This window comes from Plectrocnemia conspersa, unplaced genomic scaffold (genome assembly GCF_051122295.1).
Source record: "Plectrocnemia conspersa isolate PC_06_02 unplaced genomic scaffold, ASM5112229v1 ptg000002l, whole genome shotgun sequence".
NCBI classification, from domain to species: domain Eukaryota; kingdom Metazoa; phylum Arthropoda; class Insecta; order Trichoptera; family Polycentropodidae; genus Plectrocnemia; species Plectrocnemia conspersa.
This window is the reverse complement of record NW_028277166.1, coordinates 9,528,210-9,544,267: the sequence shown is the minus strand read 5'-3', so window position 1 is coordinate 9,544,267 and position 16,058 is coordinate 9,528,210. Positions and strand designations below refer to the sequence as shown.

General features: G+C 32.6%; 1 protein-coding gene across 4 annotated transcripts in view; it reads left to right on the top strand.

Annotated features, from left to right (window-relative positions):
* Nucleotides 1–16,058, top strand: part of Eip63E (cyclin dependent kinase Eip63E) — a 167,863-nt gene that overhangs the window by 60,285 nt on the left and 91,520 nt on the right. For all 4 annotated transcript variants that reach the window (XM_088205622.1, XM_088205621.1, XM_088205624.1 and 1 more), the window contains exon 3: nt 9,346–9,507. In XM_088205622.1, coding sequence (XP_088061748.1) covers nt 9,346–9,507 — 162 coding nt within the window. The remainder of the gene's footprint in view (nt 1–9,345; nt 9,508–16,058) is intronic.

The following is a 16,058-nucleotide window of genomic DNA, read 5'->3' as shown; positions in this document are numbered from 1 at the left end:
TTTATGGGCGAATATACAATAAGTAAAAATTGGCACCACAAGGCCATGAGTATTGTTTCTACGTTTGTTTCTCAAAGCTCATGAAAAATGTGTCTAAATATTTTTTATGTTGTAGTAATTAATGATAATTGTTGGCGTGGTTTATGTAAGCATAGTTCTGTTCCAAAATTATGATTTCACTCGGGTTTTGTCTGTCCTAATCTTTCTAGTTCTAGATTTTTAGAAACCATCTGGATTATTTTTTAATATTTAATCTTTCGTTCGTAGATTTTCAGACACAATTTACAAGATAAGATTGTGGGAATTACCCTTTAAAGTCACTGTGCTATAAATATAAATATGATATATCATTATGATTAATAGCGAGTCATTATAATTGCTCAGATAAAACATATTTCCCCAAATTTGTACCGAAACTAAATCCGCCATATCCTCACTCAACACCGCCACGCCCGCAGATTAATCCCGCGGGATTTTCCTAAAAATGAGTAAATTGGCAATATATCACCTATATTGCGGGTTACGCAAAAGTGGTAACATTTTTCACGTGCCCCCAGTGCACGGGCGTAGATAAGTGCGGCGAAGGGCACATTATTCTCTCCTCGTTCATATTTTCGACCGTGTTTACCCACGCCGCTTCTAAGGGCGCATCCATACGACCCAATTCTCGAGCTGATAAAACTCCACGGGTTCTCTCCGTTAAACTGCGATTTTTCCCGTCGCATATAAATTCCACGAAAACGTCTTATTCTCCACTCTACAAATCTCTCTTGAGTAGGGTATCTTAAAAAATATCGCATTTACATACGACGATGTCTTTCTCATGTAGATTTTTCATATATCCGATGACTATTTCGACGCCTTCATTCGATTATGTGTCGTATGGTGTTGTATTTTATGGATGGTGTGTTTCCTCCCCGTGGAAGATTTTCATTGTTTTCGGCTGCATCGTTTTTCGCACGCGATTTTCCCCTTATGCCTCGGGGAAGGCTGTGTGTCTGGGTTGTATTTTATTGCGAACGTATTCTGGGGTGACATTCTTTTGCTCGTGCGTTGTTATTATTATTGATTTTATTTTTGTAAGCTTGTAAACTCGATGTTTTATTTATGTCGTGCGAATTAAATAGCCGTTGAGCGATTAATTATTAATTAGTTTATCTTGAAGCGTTTGATGTGAAATAAATTTCTTTAACGCTTCAACAAGCTCAATGTTAATTTAGTGTTAGACAGCTTCATTAAAATAAGCCGCGTTTTGATTTAATATTGTGTTATAGTTGTGTAATAACAATAAACTGTTTCTTAGTTAATTTAACGACTGGCGCTGACGTATTTAAAACAAATATCTTTAACGTATTATTAACGTTAACTGTTTTATTACGACTGTCTAGTTTGGAAAATAATATGGATAATTAAAAACACATCAAGGGTGACCGGATTATTAAAGAAGAAAATTGCGAACATGAAAACTGCGGACCTGAAAATTCCGAAGAGCATATTTTTTTCAAAATACAAAATAGACGTATATTTTATATATTTTTTTAATTTAATTTAATAATTGTTTAAATCGGAACCACTGATGATTTAATGAAATATTTATGGAACTTTATTAACTAGGAACCTATCCAATGACACTTACTTTAACATCCTTTTGAGAATTTGGCGAAAATGTGGCATTACATTATCGTTAAATAGATTCACGTCTCGCACTTTTACAGCCTTACGCCGGTGGTGGTTTTCCCACAAAATTTTGCATTGTATCCCAGATTGAACAGATATACCTTATCTTAAGTGACCGTTTGAACTGATTTAAGGTCATCCGTCCTGGTAAGTCGTGAGATGTAACCAGTACACTTTTTTTTTAAATTGAAAGTCAAAATGGTTAATTTATCAAAAAAGTTTCGCAATTTGTTTGGCTTTCCTAAGATGACCAAACTCCTGCTCAAAAAGTTTGAAATCTTCGCTGACAAGAATTTTCAGGGCCACAATTTTCGTTTCCGCGATAATCACCGAACCATGGAAAGACTTTTCTTTTAATATTTTATTGACTTATTTTATATATTACTGCAAATAACTATTAAAGCACATTACTCGTCATTGGCGCGCATCCGAATATTGACTAAATTAAAGTAAATATACTATTATATAATATAAATTCTGACTTTAAAAACACTTGATAGGAACTTTATTTTAGGTTGATTAGCACATGCATAAAACAAGCATCGTGTCCATTGAAAATTCAACGGATTTAAAAAATATATTTAAGCTGTACCTACTGTATATTACGCGATGCGCAATAATCCAAAAATCTTCGCAAATATGATTTTGAACTTCCCGAGGTTGTACTAATGACATCATCATGAGCGTTACAACAAATTTTAAGCTTCAGTTAATATTCATATTTAAGGCTTTCCTTTATACAGCAATGATTACTACCCTCCAAGCGAATTTATTATGTAATTTTCGTATAAAACGCGCGACTTTTTGCAGTACGCCAAATTTTCGGCTCAACAACAATACCAGCAATAAAAATACATCATTCTTTCATTTCACAATTACGCCTCGTACATAATGCGGTGCTTTTTTATTGTGACAAAAATTTCCACTTCACATGACATAATTCTTCCTTTATAGCGTCAACAGCAGCGGCCGTCCTTTCAGCAAAATCTACCTACCTACAAACGCCGTTCATACCCACTTTATTATGCTTGTCTTATTTTTGGATTATATACTATATATATATATATATATGTTTTTATTTTCACTTCATAACATGCATATGCATAAAAGCGTTTGCCGCAAAACGTACATGTATATTTCGTTTATACACGCGTAATATAATTTATTTCGTATGAACAACTCTTCGCTTTTCCGGGTCTTTCTATCTATCCCACTCTTTCTCTCTCCCCCGACTTAGCGGATTCGGCTTATGTTTTATTCGCATAACATTTGCTTTTATTTCGGTCAAAAGGCAGCAGCTTAGGAGGAATATAAAAATGAAAGTTGTATCGACCGTAAACAATTTTATACTCACACTGTATTATTATTGTATCACGATGTTTTTTTAACAAGATAATGAATAATGTTTTAAGTATGACTTTGATGACAGCAGAAAGCGTTTCTACTTTGTATAAATATACACGAAAAATTAACTGTTTTATTAATTGAAAAGATTGAGTAAGGTGACGCATGTTTGCGAATGTCAGATAAAGTAGTAAAAATCTGAAAAATTGTTCATATATTTTTATGCAAAGTTTATTTCCTTTTTTGGTATATGCAAGGGTCATCTTTCTCTTTCGTTTAAACATCATCCGTTTGTGAAAAACTCTTCGTGCGAATTTAAACAAAGTGATCGCGTGAATAGATGCCAAAAAGCTGTTACGCATACCGTCCCATCTTTAGACCGCCAGAGGCTTATATATTATAAGCACGCGTATATTTAAAATAAATAGGTTTTGAATCATTGTGTATACGTTTCATTTGCACCGGAAGTACTATTTTGCGTACAACATATATGGCTTCGTTATTTAATTTCCAGCTTTGTATTACTTACCGTTCTCGAATTTGCGTTTCTCGCCAAGAACCCTTGTTTGCTCTCGCGTATAAGCAAACAGTACTCAGTTTGGCTTACAAAAGATAACGTTTGCTATCAAATAAATTAAAACCGAGGCCATTTCCTTTTCTTCCGTGTCGATAATTGATTACGTTAATTTTGATTATACTGTGCATTATTTTACCGGATTATAGGACCTGGTTACTTAAAATAAGGATACAGCCGTGTGCCACTTTGCTCATTAAATTATGAAGTATATATATTTACATTTAATGTTTTCATTTGACTCACCCTTGTATTATGAGTACTATCGATCCTATCTCGAAATTCGCAACTTTGCCTTAGTAACGCGCCAGGTTTTTCAGCCTCAATTGCTTCATTTATTATCCTGTGCTAACTCTAGCGGAAAATTTGTAACATCATCGTTCTGCGATATATTTTTTTTTGTAATATACGATATTTTTTCTGTGTCAAAGTTATATATGTAACAATAAAGAGAGAAAGAGAATTTTCGGCTTTGTCTTCTCCCTTTGTTGTGTACTTATCTCTGGAAAATTCAAAATGGGAAGGGATGAAAAATCGTTTGATTCGTTTCGATGCTCAACATATTGCGTGATTAATAGGTTTCTATTTGAATTCGATAGCGATGGGGCTTGAAATTTAATCGAATGATGTGTATTTGTAAATACTATGTATTAAAAAAAAATAGTTTTATAATATAAACACCAGCCATTGATAAAGTCTACTAATATTAATTCAGAAATATATGAGTAAGCTCTGCAATTTCGGCAGTTATAAAGTGTTTTTGTGTAGCTATTATTTGTTCGGCCATGGATGTTATAAATAACATAATATGATACATTTCGCAAAATAAAAGGACAAATTGGCCTGTAGGTAATGCAGCTGTGAAAAATAATCAAATATTGCACAGCTGTGCAAAAATAATACACAGCTGTATTTTTGAAGTTGGTTGGAGTTCTTAATGTTTTTAATAATTTTCACTAAAATTTAGATTAGTTAGTTGGTCGAATATTCGGGTTCGGGTATCTACAAAGTGACCTTTTCTGAATTTTCATGGAAAATTTGCCGATTCAGCGATCAATATTGCCATTAGGGTTTCTCTATTCCTTGATATGTTGATAATTTTTTTTAAATTAAAGATTTAATGTTTTTTTTTTTTTATAATTATATTGTTTCAATTGAATGGTTATTGTAAATTAAACATGTATTGAAAAAAAATACTTTTTCTAAATAAAAATACAGATATAATAAATTCTTAATACTAAAAAAAAACATTTAAAAAATCTAATCTGAATAAAATATATTGTATTTACATATAGTCCATCTAAGATGTTAACGCTCATCATCGTTGTGTTAGGAGAACGTTACCAATACTAAATCAGGGCTGTTTTAAGGGTAGGGTGACCATACATTGGAAATTGAATTAAAAATTATAATGTGTTATATTTTTATTATAAATTATTGTCATGTTGTGGTATTTTGTAATCAATAAAACAACTCCTGTAATATTCTATTGGTATTTTAAAAAATAGTATATTGAACAGATATTCAACCTGGAGAGTGATACCAAAACTGTTCTCATGTTTTTGAGTTAAATATGTATATACATAAACAAATTAAGTAAGAAAGTGATATTTTACACTTTCTTCAACAAATTAAATTAAAAAAGTAAAAATTAATTGCACTTGTAATTTCACATGGTCACCCTATTGTATTTCTTCACCAATATTGTGACGATGAGCGTTCATATCTTGGACGGACTGTACATATTTACAATCAATATATTATATATTATATTAACAAAACTAAAATATTGAAATTAAATACACACATTAAAACAATTTTATTTAAGATATCAATATGTTCAAATTTACATCTGATAGCCTGTTTCCGATTTTGTACATATATTTCCAGCAATTGAAAAAACTCTGTTTCAACTGATGTCGGTTTTATGGAATAATTTTTGTAAAATAGGTGCTCGATACCCTGTAGATTTATAATCTTTTATTTATTTTTTAAAACTAAAAATATTTCCTCGTACATTTTTTTTGTTGTGCTTCAACAGCTCCCTATTTAATTCCTGACTCACTGTCAAACACTCTGTAATATCAATATTATCTGAATCTACAAGAATTTCATTCATTGCGCTATCATTTATAATTACAGTTGAAGGATTTAACCTCTTCAACATTATTTCTCCATATTATATACATTCACATTTAGTGCAAGTTTTAAAATGTATTATTTGATTTGAAATTTGAGTTTTTTAAAATTTGTTTTAAAAATATTAATTTGAAATTTCTTCTTTCTTCGTGAAACATTTTTTTCCCAGAGAAGTATTTATTGCAGAAATCTTTTTCATTAAAAAATTAATGATTACTTCAGCTTGTAAAATATTGGTATCACTTCTACTTAAAGCTTCAATAGTAGTTTCTATCGGTTTTATACGCCTAATATTTCTTTTAAAATGGAAATATTTTTATCGTTTCATGATAGCTTTAATTTAATATCGAGTAAAGCCTTTTTTGTGGACCTCTGTAGGGTTAAAAATCGCTCATTAATTTTTATAAGTGAATTCCATTTTGTTTTATTATGTAATAATAAACATTAGTTCTATATTAAAATCTGATTTGACATAATTTTGAAGTATTATATTTTTTTCACAACCTTTTCTAAATAATTTTATAATTTTTCGTGTGTCTTAAAGGACTTTTTCATATTTTGGTCTCATAAACAAATTCCTAGAGTTATCATTTTCATAATTAATTCATCGACATTATCTTGTTAGCAATTTGCTATCATTGACAGTCGTCAAGAATTTGTAACTCAAAATTAACTCAGAATTTGTAAAAGAGTAAATAATATATTAAAAACTTTTTTGAAAATCATTTTTTTTAATGACTATATTTATAATCAAAATATAAAATCTAAATTCTGTCGCTCCTTTGTATATCTTATCATTGTTATTTAACATTAATTATGGACACATTTACAATATGAATGTTGTATTGTTCTTTAAAAATATTACATTTAAAATTAGCATTTTTTCCAAGAGTACACTAATTAAAATTCGCTTTCCTTTCAACGTATTCGTGAAACATTAAGGATGTTTTTAGGCTTCAGGCATATTTATAAATATTTTTTTAATAACGTCGAATATTTATAATACTGTCTTATGAATTCTGCCGCTGACAATAAAATGAACTTTTAGATAAGAATATTTTTTAAGGCAAGCACGGGTTCGACTCGTTACACTTTAATAACATTTCTTAGAATTCACAATAAATTTTCTGGAATACAGAGCTTTTTTTTAACAAAATCGAATCGGAAGTATTCTTAAATTATATAAAACTTTCTTAATATTAAACTTAACGTACTTCTAAAAAACTCAAATTTAATCTACTCGCTCGTTTCACTGTGAAATTTTAATGATCGCGTTCTCTCCTTTACGATGGCTCGCTGTTAATTGGCAGCTTGGTTTAAATTAATATGACATTCAAACGAGTTATGTGTATGTAAATATATTACATTAAACTTCATTGTCTTAATTGTAATAATTTATTTTATGCTCCAGGAGTTAGCCAATTCACACTTAAGCACATCGATATATTTCTTTATATCTCCAACCATACTGCAGCATTTATTTAACAATGCCTTCCGGATCCGTTGTCTCTCTCTCTCTACTACCTTCATTATTATAAAGCGCCCCCGTACACATCCGTTGCGGCGCTACTGCAGACCTCAGACGCTTTCCTCATAAATAAACCAACTTACTTCGGGATAGCTTCATTAATCATTTATTTTCGCGCTGGTAGGTCCGTAGTCGGCGATGTTTGCACGACAGGAATGCCGGCCCGGGCCCGGAAGGTCCGGACGGGTCACGGGGGTTGGACAGTCGATCGCCACCCCTTCCTGTATTTCGTCCTCTTCCTTTCCGCCAAGCTTCCAAAATCGATACGGACACCCAAACGTCTCCCGCAAAGAACCGATTGATATGTCCGCGTTTCCTGCGCGCTTTATCTCGTCTTTGTACCATTGTCCGTTTAACCCCTCGTATCAATCAATGCGACGCTGTCCCAAGAAGCGATTATTAGATTTTCACGCTATAAACCATTTACCTCTACACTAGCGTTTTCTAAGTACATATTTTAAATTTCAAACAACAAAACTGAACCCTTTCTCTTTTAGCGTATAAATATCAATTACTGAACTCTGAAGTGGGGTCATTACTACCCCCCCTGCCACTATTTAACATAGGCAAACAACACTAGTGGGAGATGTAATATTATCTTTTAGCTATAAAATAAAATATTTGTTAAGATCATATCAAGGAATTTACGTTTCTTCTTGAATATTATTATTTGAGAATTTTTTTTTTAAGTTTTTTGATTTCTTGTTTTGATAAAACATATGTATACGAATATTTGTAAATTTTTAAAGTTGTTGTATAAAAATTGCGGGCCCTTTGATCCCATATACAATTTATGCTCTACAAATGATCGCTAGCATATATTACCGTCTAGAAAAAATGAGACAAACTCGTTTACATACAAGATTTGGTGCTATAAATTGATTTGATATTTGTTATATATATTTTTGGTGTAATAGTTTGAACCGGTGGAAATTTGGCAACACTGCACTTGTCATCTTCCATTTAACTGGCTAATACAATAGGCTTCTTTTGAGTAATATTACGTAGCATAACAATTAGACTTATCTTTGAGTCATTAAGACTAATATAATCTTGATTTATTGCGCTTTTAACGCGGATTTTCGACAAGTTTCATAGTAAAAACTTTTATTATTTGATAATAATTTGTAATACTGATGCATTTATGTGTTTGTGTTTGATCGGTTGAGCTCGTTCTACGAAAGCTCTTTTTGTGCAAGGTCAATGGTAGAGTAGCATTTAGCATAAAAGCCTACGACGTATACAGACTTACGCCATAACATAAGATGCTTAAGTTCTTACTGGCGAGTATCAAAAATTCAATAACGTTTTTATCTAGATAGTCGCGACTGAGAATTTATGTAGCGTCTGAGTGCAGAACCGACGATGCAAAGTTGTAATAACCGATACATATTTATTTTATATTACTTTTTAACCGGTTTCTCTATATTCCCTATACCAAGAGATAATCGTGAGAGTATCAGTTAAAAATGTACTCATTGTTCGCGTTTATTAATCGCGTATGCATGCATAAGTAATGTAATATAATATTATATCTATGCTCTATCTATTGTGTAATTTATAATTTACGATATTGTATTATATCAAAAAGGGTTTGTTGTATTATTAATGTGTACATACTCCTTAATAAAGGTTGAGCGTAATAAATATTAATAGTATCTACATGCCAAATATAAGGTATTATATTTGGTAGAACTTTCACAATTTATTATATTATATATTTATACGTAACATCAATAAGCTCAAGTTTATTATAATTTATTGCGTTTTATAATGTGTCCTGTATTGTATGTATATCGCAATATATCGCGATAGATGCAATGGATTAATCTTATTATTTTCCATCCTCGTAGTTTTGGAGAATATGGGTTAATACTGATTAAACTACATGTCTTCACTATTATTCGAAATCATCTTGTAGAGAAAAATAATCATCGCACATATCACCTTTTTTAAAATAGTATGGACGCTCAGGAAATCCTGATTGTTAGATAAGATCCAATAAATCCATAAAATTTATTACCGGAAACCTAACAGGTATCATTATCATCATCGTTTCTAAACAATATTTTTTTACTTTCAGCTACCAAAGACGAGCCGGAGAGCGACCACCACAACAGTCATAGGCACAATTTTTCAACGTCGCACCGATGCGACGGAAAACACTACAACGGTTATTCCGAAGAGTTCCTCGATAGACTTGAGCCCAATGGCAACATTCCGGTCGACAAGGACCACAGATACGGTGAGTTATCCATTTGCAATGAGAACCCCTCCTGTTTTATTTTTTTCGTTGAAAATTTACATTAGATACAAAAGCTTTCCGAAGCTCTTTAGTATTCAGTCACAGTCCAGCGCGGAACGTTCGTCTTATGACTGTTAATGAAGTAGGCATAGCGAGAGACGTTGTTTCATTGGGATATTTCAGTCGAACCTGGTTAACATGATTCTTATATTAAACATCATATCAGATCATCGAGAAATTCTTGACGTTGGCTTTACTGTTTCCCTATCTGGATTGAGAGGATAATATGATCCATATCTCTGGAGCCAGTTTAACGATACGAATCTACTCTTGTGAACCGGGCTTTATGTATGTGTGTACATACATGGCTAGACCACTTTATTTAGCTTTTCCGAATTAATTCTCGCTGCGTTTCGTTCTCGAGAGTTTAATCAATCGAGACGTCGAGGTACTTGACCCGCCCGAGACATTGGCTGGACTGTCCAAGGCCAAGAAATGCGTTCTCATCTTAAAAGTCGATGGCGAGGCAAGGTCTAGATTTTATAAAGCACGAGTGTGCACATATGTTTATTAATAAACATTATTCGCCATCAATGAAATTGTTTTCGTTCAAAGTTCTAGACGTTTCAATCAAAGAATCGTTCGTTCCAAAGCAGTTAGCGGTGTGATTGCTTTTAATATTGATGAACTCTTTCGTAATTTATTAACGTGATGATGATGATTTCGACCGTGAATTTTTCGTGCAATCTATCATCGTGAGAAGCGTAAAATTCGCAAGAATGCTCGCTGTGCGTAATTAATGATAATTTTGCTTAGATTATAATCGACGCTGGCGTATACTGACGATTTATTTAATGTATAGCTCCAAACACACCAGCTGTATAAATGATACAATCGACTATAAAAAAAATCTATGCATATATATCAGGTAATAGAGCATTTAAGGCAAAATATTGCGATCACACTTAGCCGAAAAATAATGTAAATTCCAATATGTTAGCCAAAAACTAATTACAGCCAGAACACTAAAAAATATACTGTTCATTGTTTTATAGTAATTTTAATATCAATTATTTTTTCTACTACTCGCATGCGAGAGTTTAATAATTCTAAAATCAATTGAGTCAATCAATAATAGATCTTATTGATTAATAATTCACGTAAATACCATAATATTGCGTGAAACACTAGATGTGATAATATCTTATCAAATAACAGCCATTAAAACTTTCAAGGAATGAGCCAAAATAATTGTATGAAGCACATACTATATGAGAAAGTTGCAAACAGGGCACGGCTGGGCTCCATATTGTTGCCAATTTCCTTATAAACACTCGTTTTCGGCTATCGGTATTTAAAGTAGCGATATTTTTCATCTATATAAACATCCTCAATGGCCATCTTATTATTGACCTTATTGACAAGAATAGGATTGTATCAATTTATCGCCTTTGCTAACGCCTCTCTTTGTTCAATTGTAATGCAAAATACTTCTGGCATTTTCCTTCGCTTTCTTCTATATTACAATCGTGATTTTCTGTTGATATATTTTTTGAGGTATACAATACCGAAAAGAGATTTTTGCTTCTTCTCTATTACTAAAATAATAGAATAAAAACAACATATTTGCAACTTTTTGATACATAAAATTTGATTTTAATAATAATATAAAATATAGTAATTAAAAAGATTTGGAAAATAACTCCAAAAACAGTGGGGAACTGACGTCTCCCGCTTCGCACATGCTAGGGTTAAAAATGTACTTAAAAGAAGACAGAATTTTTCGCATCGGTCTTTTTTAAGAATTTTGTGGGATCCATCGACTAGGCTGGTACTTTTATTAAAATGTAAAATAGTTTTTACGACACGGCGCAGGGTTAGGCTTTTGTACAAGAAGTCCCATTGTGCATCTTACATGTATCGGGCAGAAATTCAAGGGATAATCTAAATGCTTCACAGCGGTCGTTCGAGATCTTCTGCAAATATTATTGCATTATATTGCCAAAGAACAACATATTAAATAATAAGTTGTTATGTTGCTAGACCATAAATCTGTTTAAACTTGAACGTTAACAAACGGATAATAACAATTCTTATGAGTGAGGACGTATAGAAGCGGATACCAAACCTGTCTAAACTTCTATTCGAAACTCGCTTCCGTCAACACTTCATTAAGATTTTCCAATTTTGGAACGCACTAGTTTTTACGAGCTCAAAACCATGTGAAATGTATTGCCCAGCTGGGTTAAAACAGCCCTTCGAGCGCCACAAGGGCTGGTTTGTCGCATAAGTCAATGAAAAGTCTCGAAAAACCATTAATTTTAGCTTATATTTACAAATACTTTTTAGTCTAATTTACAATTGAGGATGTTTTATATATTATGTTTAGTAGACCCCCCCCCCCCAATAACACGGTAAACTAGGGACGTTCTATTTGAGTGCCAGTTATTTTATGTGTGAGTTAGCCAAAGGGAGGTTATCTCACAACACGAGCCTGATTCGTATGTACGTATATTTTCTAGTCCCCCCAACTACACGCAATCAAATAGCACGTTCCCAATTAACCTTGTTGTTGGGGAGATCAATTGTGTATACATATCAGTGGCGTACCGTCATTAGAATAGAGGGATTAGGCTAGTTCCTTAAAAGCTTTTACCTATGAATTAAAAAATATCAGCAGTAAAATTAGGTTTACTCTTGATAATTCCAGAATAAAAAATTATACTCGTTACTTCCAGATACATTATTATAATTCGTCATAATGCCTAAATGGTAAATCGAAAAACAAGTTTTTTTGTTGGCCTTGTATTCTGTTCGAAACAGATAAAGGTATATGGAATAGCATTGGTCTTTGCGTATCAGCAATTTTCATAAAGCCAAAACACGTCTTAATCTTTAATATACAAATTGAAAATCTTTGGAAAATCTAGAATTGACGTTCAACGGGGATGTCATATTTCAGATTTTTTTCAGAAGGGGGCAAAAGTGTCAGTGGTCGTTTTTTTTTAATATTTCGATTTCATTAAAATTCATAGTATTTTATTAAATGGCATGCATCTAACCAAATTCAATGTTTAGAATCCACGTTAAAAGCAATAAAATCGTCACAGTGGAAAAGCTCGGTTATCTAGCGTTCATATTAAGACTTTTATAACAATATTACGACTTACAATAGGTGAGAATTGAACCACTAAACCGAATTTTGACCAATATGAGAGCGCAAAAAATAATTATCACTTCTCAGAAGTCAAAAATTCACGTCAAAAGCAATAAAATCGTGTCGGCACCGTTGCAATGGGACCGTCGTTACCGTGCTTAAGAATTTATTCAAACGAAATCGATTCTTAAGAATTTATTCGAAGTTTCCAACCCCTCTCGTCGTGTATTTAATCGCATCCCATTGAATCCCCGTCGACTTTTCTCAGCTGCGTTTATAGCTATAGTATATTTATCATTATATACATATATTTATTAGACTCTGTACATCCATGCTTTGTGTGCGAAGGACCCTCTGTCTTCTGGCTAAGCCCTCTCGGCAAGACTGAAAGTGCCATGGGGCGTAATATTTTTCCGTGCCTTAGGGGCGTGTAAAGCCTTTTACTATCGGAAATCGGCTGAGTTATGTGCCGGACAACATTTTTGCCTATAGTGTAGTTTCCGTCTCGATTTACGGCTATTTCGTAGCACTAATTACGCTAATGACGGTCGAGTTTGCGGTTGTTATATAAGAAGAGGTGCGAGAAAGAGGCTTTGCTAATAATAGCTCGTCCTTGAGCGTCTGACCGAGAACCCAAAATCCAAATCCGATTTACGCAACGACCGATTTCATAATACACACTCGAACGTCTGCTGGGAAATCTATCATAGCGCAACAATGGGTCTGAAATTATCGGCAAAGATAAAAAAAATATAACGATAACGCGTTTTCGCCGATAAATTCGAGACTCGGGAGATCTGTCTCATCTTTCTTCTCGTCGCGAAAACCTTTATTATTTTTATATAAATATATCGCTCATCTCAACTTAAATATGATTTGGCATTTTCTTCTGTATTTCATATACTTCTCATATACGTATTATTATTTTTTTAGAATTGTTTTAAAAAAAAGTAAAAAGTTTTTGTCTAGGGTTTCAGTGTAAAATAAAATGTTGCCAATAGATAGACGATTGTTATTGAAAGAATAATAGGTTACACCTACAATTCCGAAATATTCGAATGTCTGAAATATTTTTACTAATATGTATTTTTTTATGTCCTCATTAGTCTCTAAATATGCTGATTGCATCTAAATAGAAAATCTCTAAAAATATTCTTTTCATAATGCTTAAATAAGTAATTGTATTAATTTATGACTTTGGCGATCGCCTAGTCGTTTATGTAGGGTGTTAGTATGTATGTATATGTTACAGTGAATGTATATTACAATTATATTTTCACTGGCATTTTGGAATACATTTTCACCGGTGTATATATAATTATAGTGAAAGTATAATTTATCTGAAGGGTGCAAGTGAAATTATATGCTGCGCTAAACTGTCATTTGACAGGCGCGAAATGTGTAAAAGAGCGACCTAAGTGTAATTTTTCATTTGCGAATTTTATTCAAAAAATAATTTTAAATACATATTCATTGTAACTTTTGCAAAACATCCCTTTACTGCTGAAACCAAACCCGAACCTAAACTAATATACCAAAATCAAGTTGACCTAATAAAGGTTCTAAAATTAACTATAGTTTTTGAGATTCATAGACATTTTAGAACAGCATATAATTTCACCAGCGCTTAACAGTTAAAATAAATTCGGATATGATCTCACTTAAACGGTTAGTGAAATAATATTCATATTAGTAAAAATACACATTCACTGTAACATATTGTACATTTATCGCAAACGCTGGGTCATAGTATTTTCTCAAACTATTTGCTTGTAATATTGCTACTAATTTTTATGTTATTACAAATGGTGAAATTATAAATGTATACACTGACATCTCTAAAAAAATCTTTATTACGTTCACACGATATTTTTGTAAGTTCGAGTTACATTATTTTAAACGCTCGAAATGCATGAACCGCAAAAAATCGCAATCACGTGAAAACGTGTGCACGGACCGTAATGTGTTAAGTAATATTAATTTACATCTATGATTTATTGCCGGTTAGACTAAATTTTGAGATTGTTGTCAATATGATTTGTACGCACCGTCGGCTATTTATTATATTGTTCTATGTCATTTGCATAAGTTTACAATAAATTGTTTTAGGATGGAAGTGAAATAACATTAATTAAATTTAAATTTGATATTATGGCATTGTCATAGAATATTTTCTCATTTATCGAAATTGGCACGTCATGTACATTTATGCATTATGTGATTTAATTGCACGAAAATCGCAAAGCAAACACAATGTGAGCGCATTCCCGAGATTGTGGCACAAATCGAAAGCGATTTTCTCACGGTCGAGCGACGCGTATGAGTTCCCATTCAAGCGCTTGTATTATTATTTATATCATATACCAGTTGTCGCCAAAAGGTGGATCACGTAAAAAATATTTTTATTTTTTAATTATTTTCATCTGCAGCTGCATTTTTATTGACATTGCAACATAAACATGACAATGGGAGAAGCATCTTTAAAAAATAAATCAGCATCTCAAGTCATTTTCTGGCACATTGCGAAATATATTTTAGCCATTATATATGCCAAACAGAATCGTTGCCTCAATCATATGTACTTAATGGCTTGACAACCAACCGCGTTAAATTGCACAGTTTTGGCGGATCAAAATTCTTTAAAAGCAACCCTAATGGTTAGTTTGTACTGTAGTAATTTATTCGGATGCATTAAATTTAATCATTATAAAAATAGTTTATTTAACTGCTGCAGCTGACACCGTCTCTTAAATCGAGAATTTGATTCTATCGACTTTACATTTATTTGCGCAGATTAGTAGAAATGTTGTATATAAATACATATTTTAAATTAGAATTTCGTTCTAAATAACTAATAGATATTAGGCGTATAGATCATACGTAGTCAATTTGATAGTTGATCTTCATCGTAATAGGTCATCGGTATTGTTCTTGAGGGCGCGGTCAAAGATGTAGTATTCCGAGCGTCAAGGCGTAGTGGAGTCACATACCGTTTTGCGCGTAAGTCATATATCCACCAGGAGGGGACGGCTGTTAGGTCCGCGGGCACCGCTCGCGGGACTTCAGAAGCGCGTATGCCGTGTCTCTTGACTTTTTTTATATCGCTCTTGCTTGAATGCTGAAATTAAAAATTCGAACTAGTCTTTAAGCTATGATTTTTAAATGCTTGCTTGTAATTATTTTTAAAGTAGATAAAGCGTGTGTTGATGTTGTATCGTTATATTGATTTTTAATGGTATGTCTGTGAAGCATGAGATAAAAAATATAATACCCCCATCTGTATTATTTACTTTATTGTTCGCGACAAAACGGCTCGAAATTCACGGCTATTTTCGCGCGGCAGCGTGCCGCGCTCTAACTTCTTGAACAAACACCATTACCATTTTTGAACCAA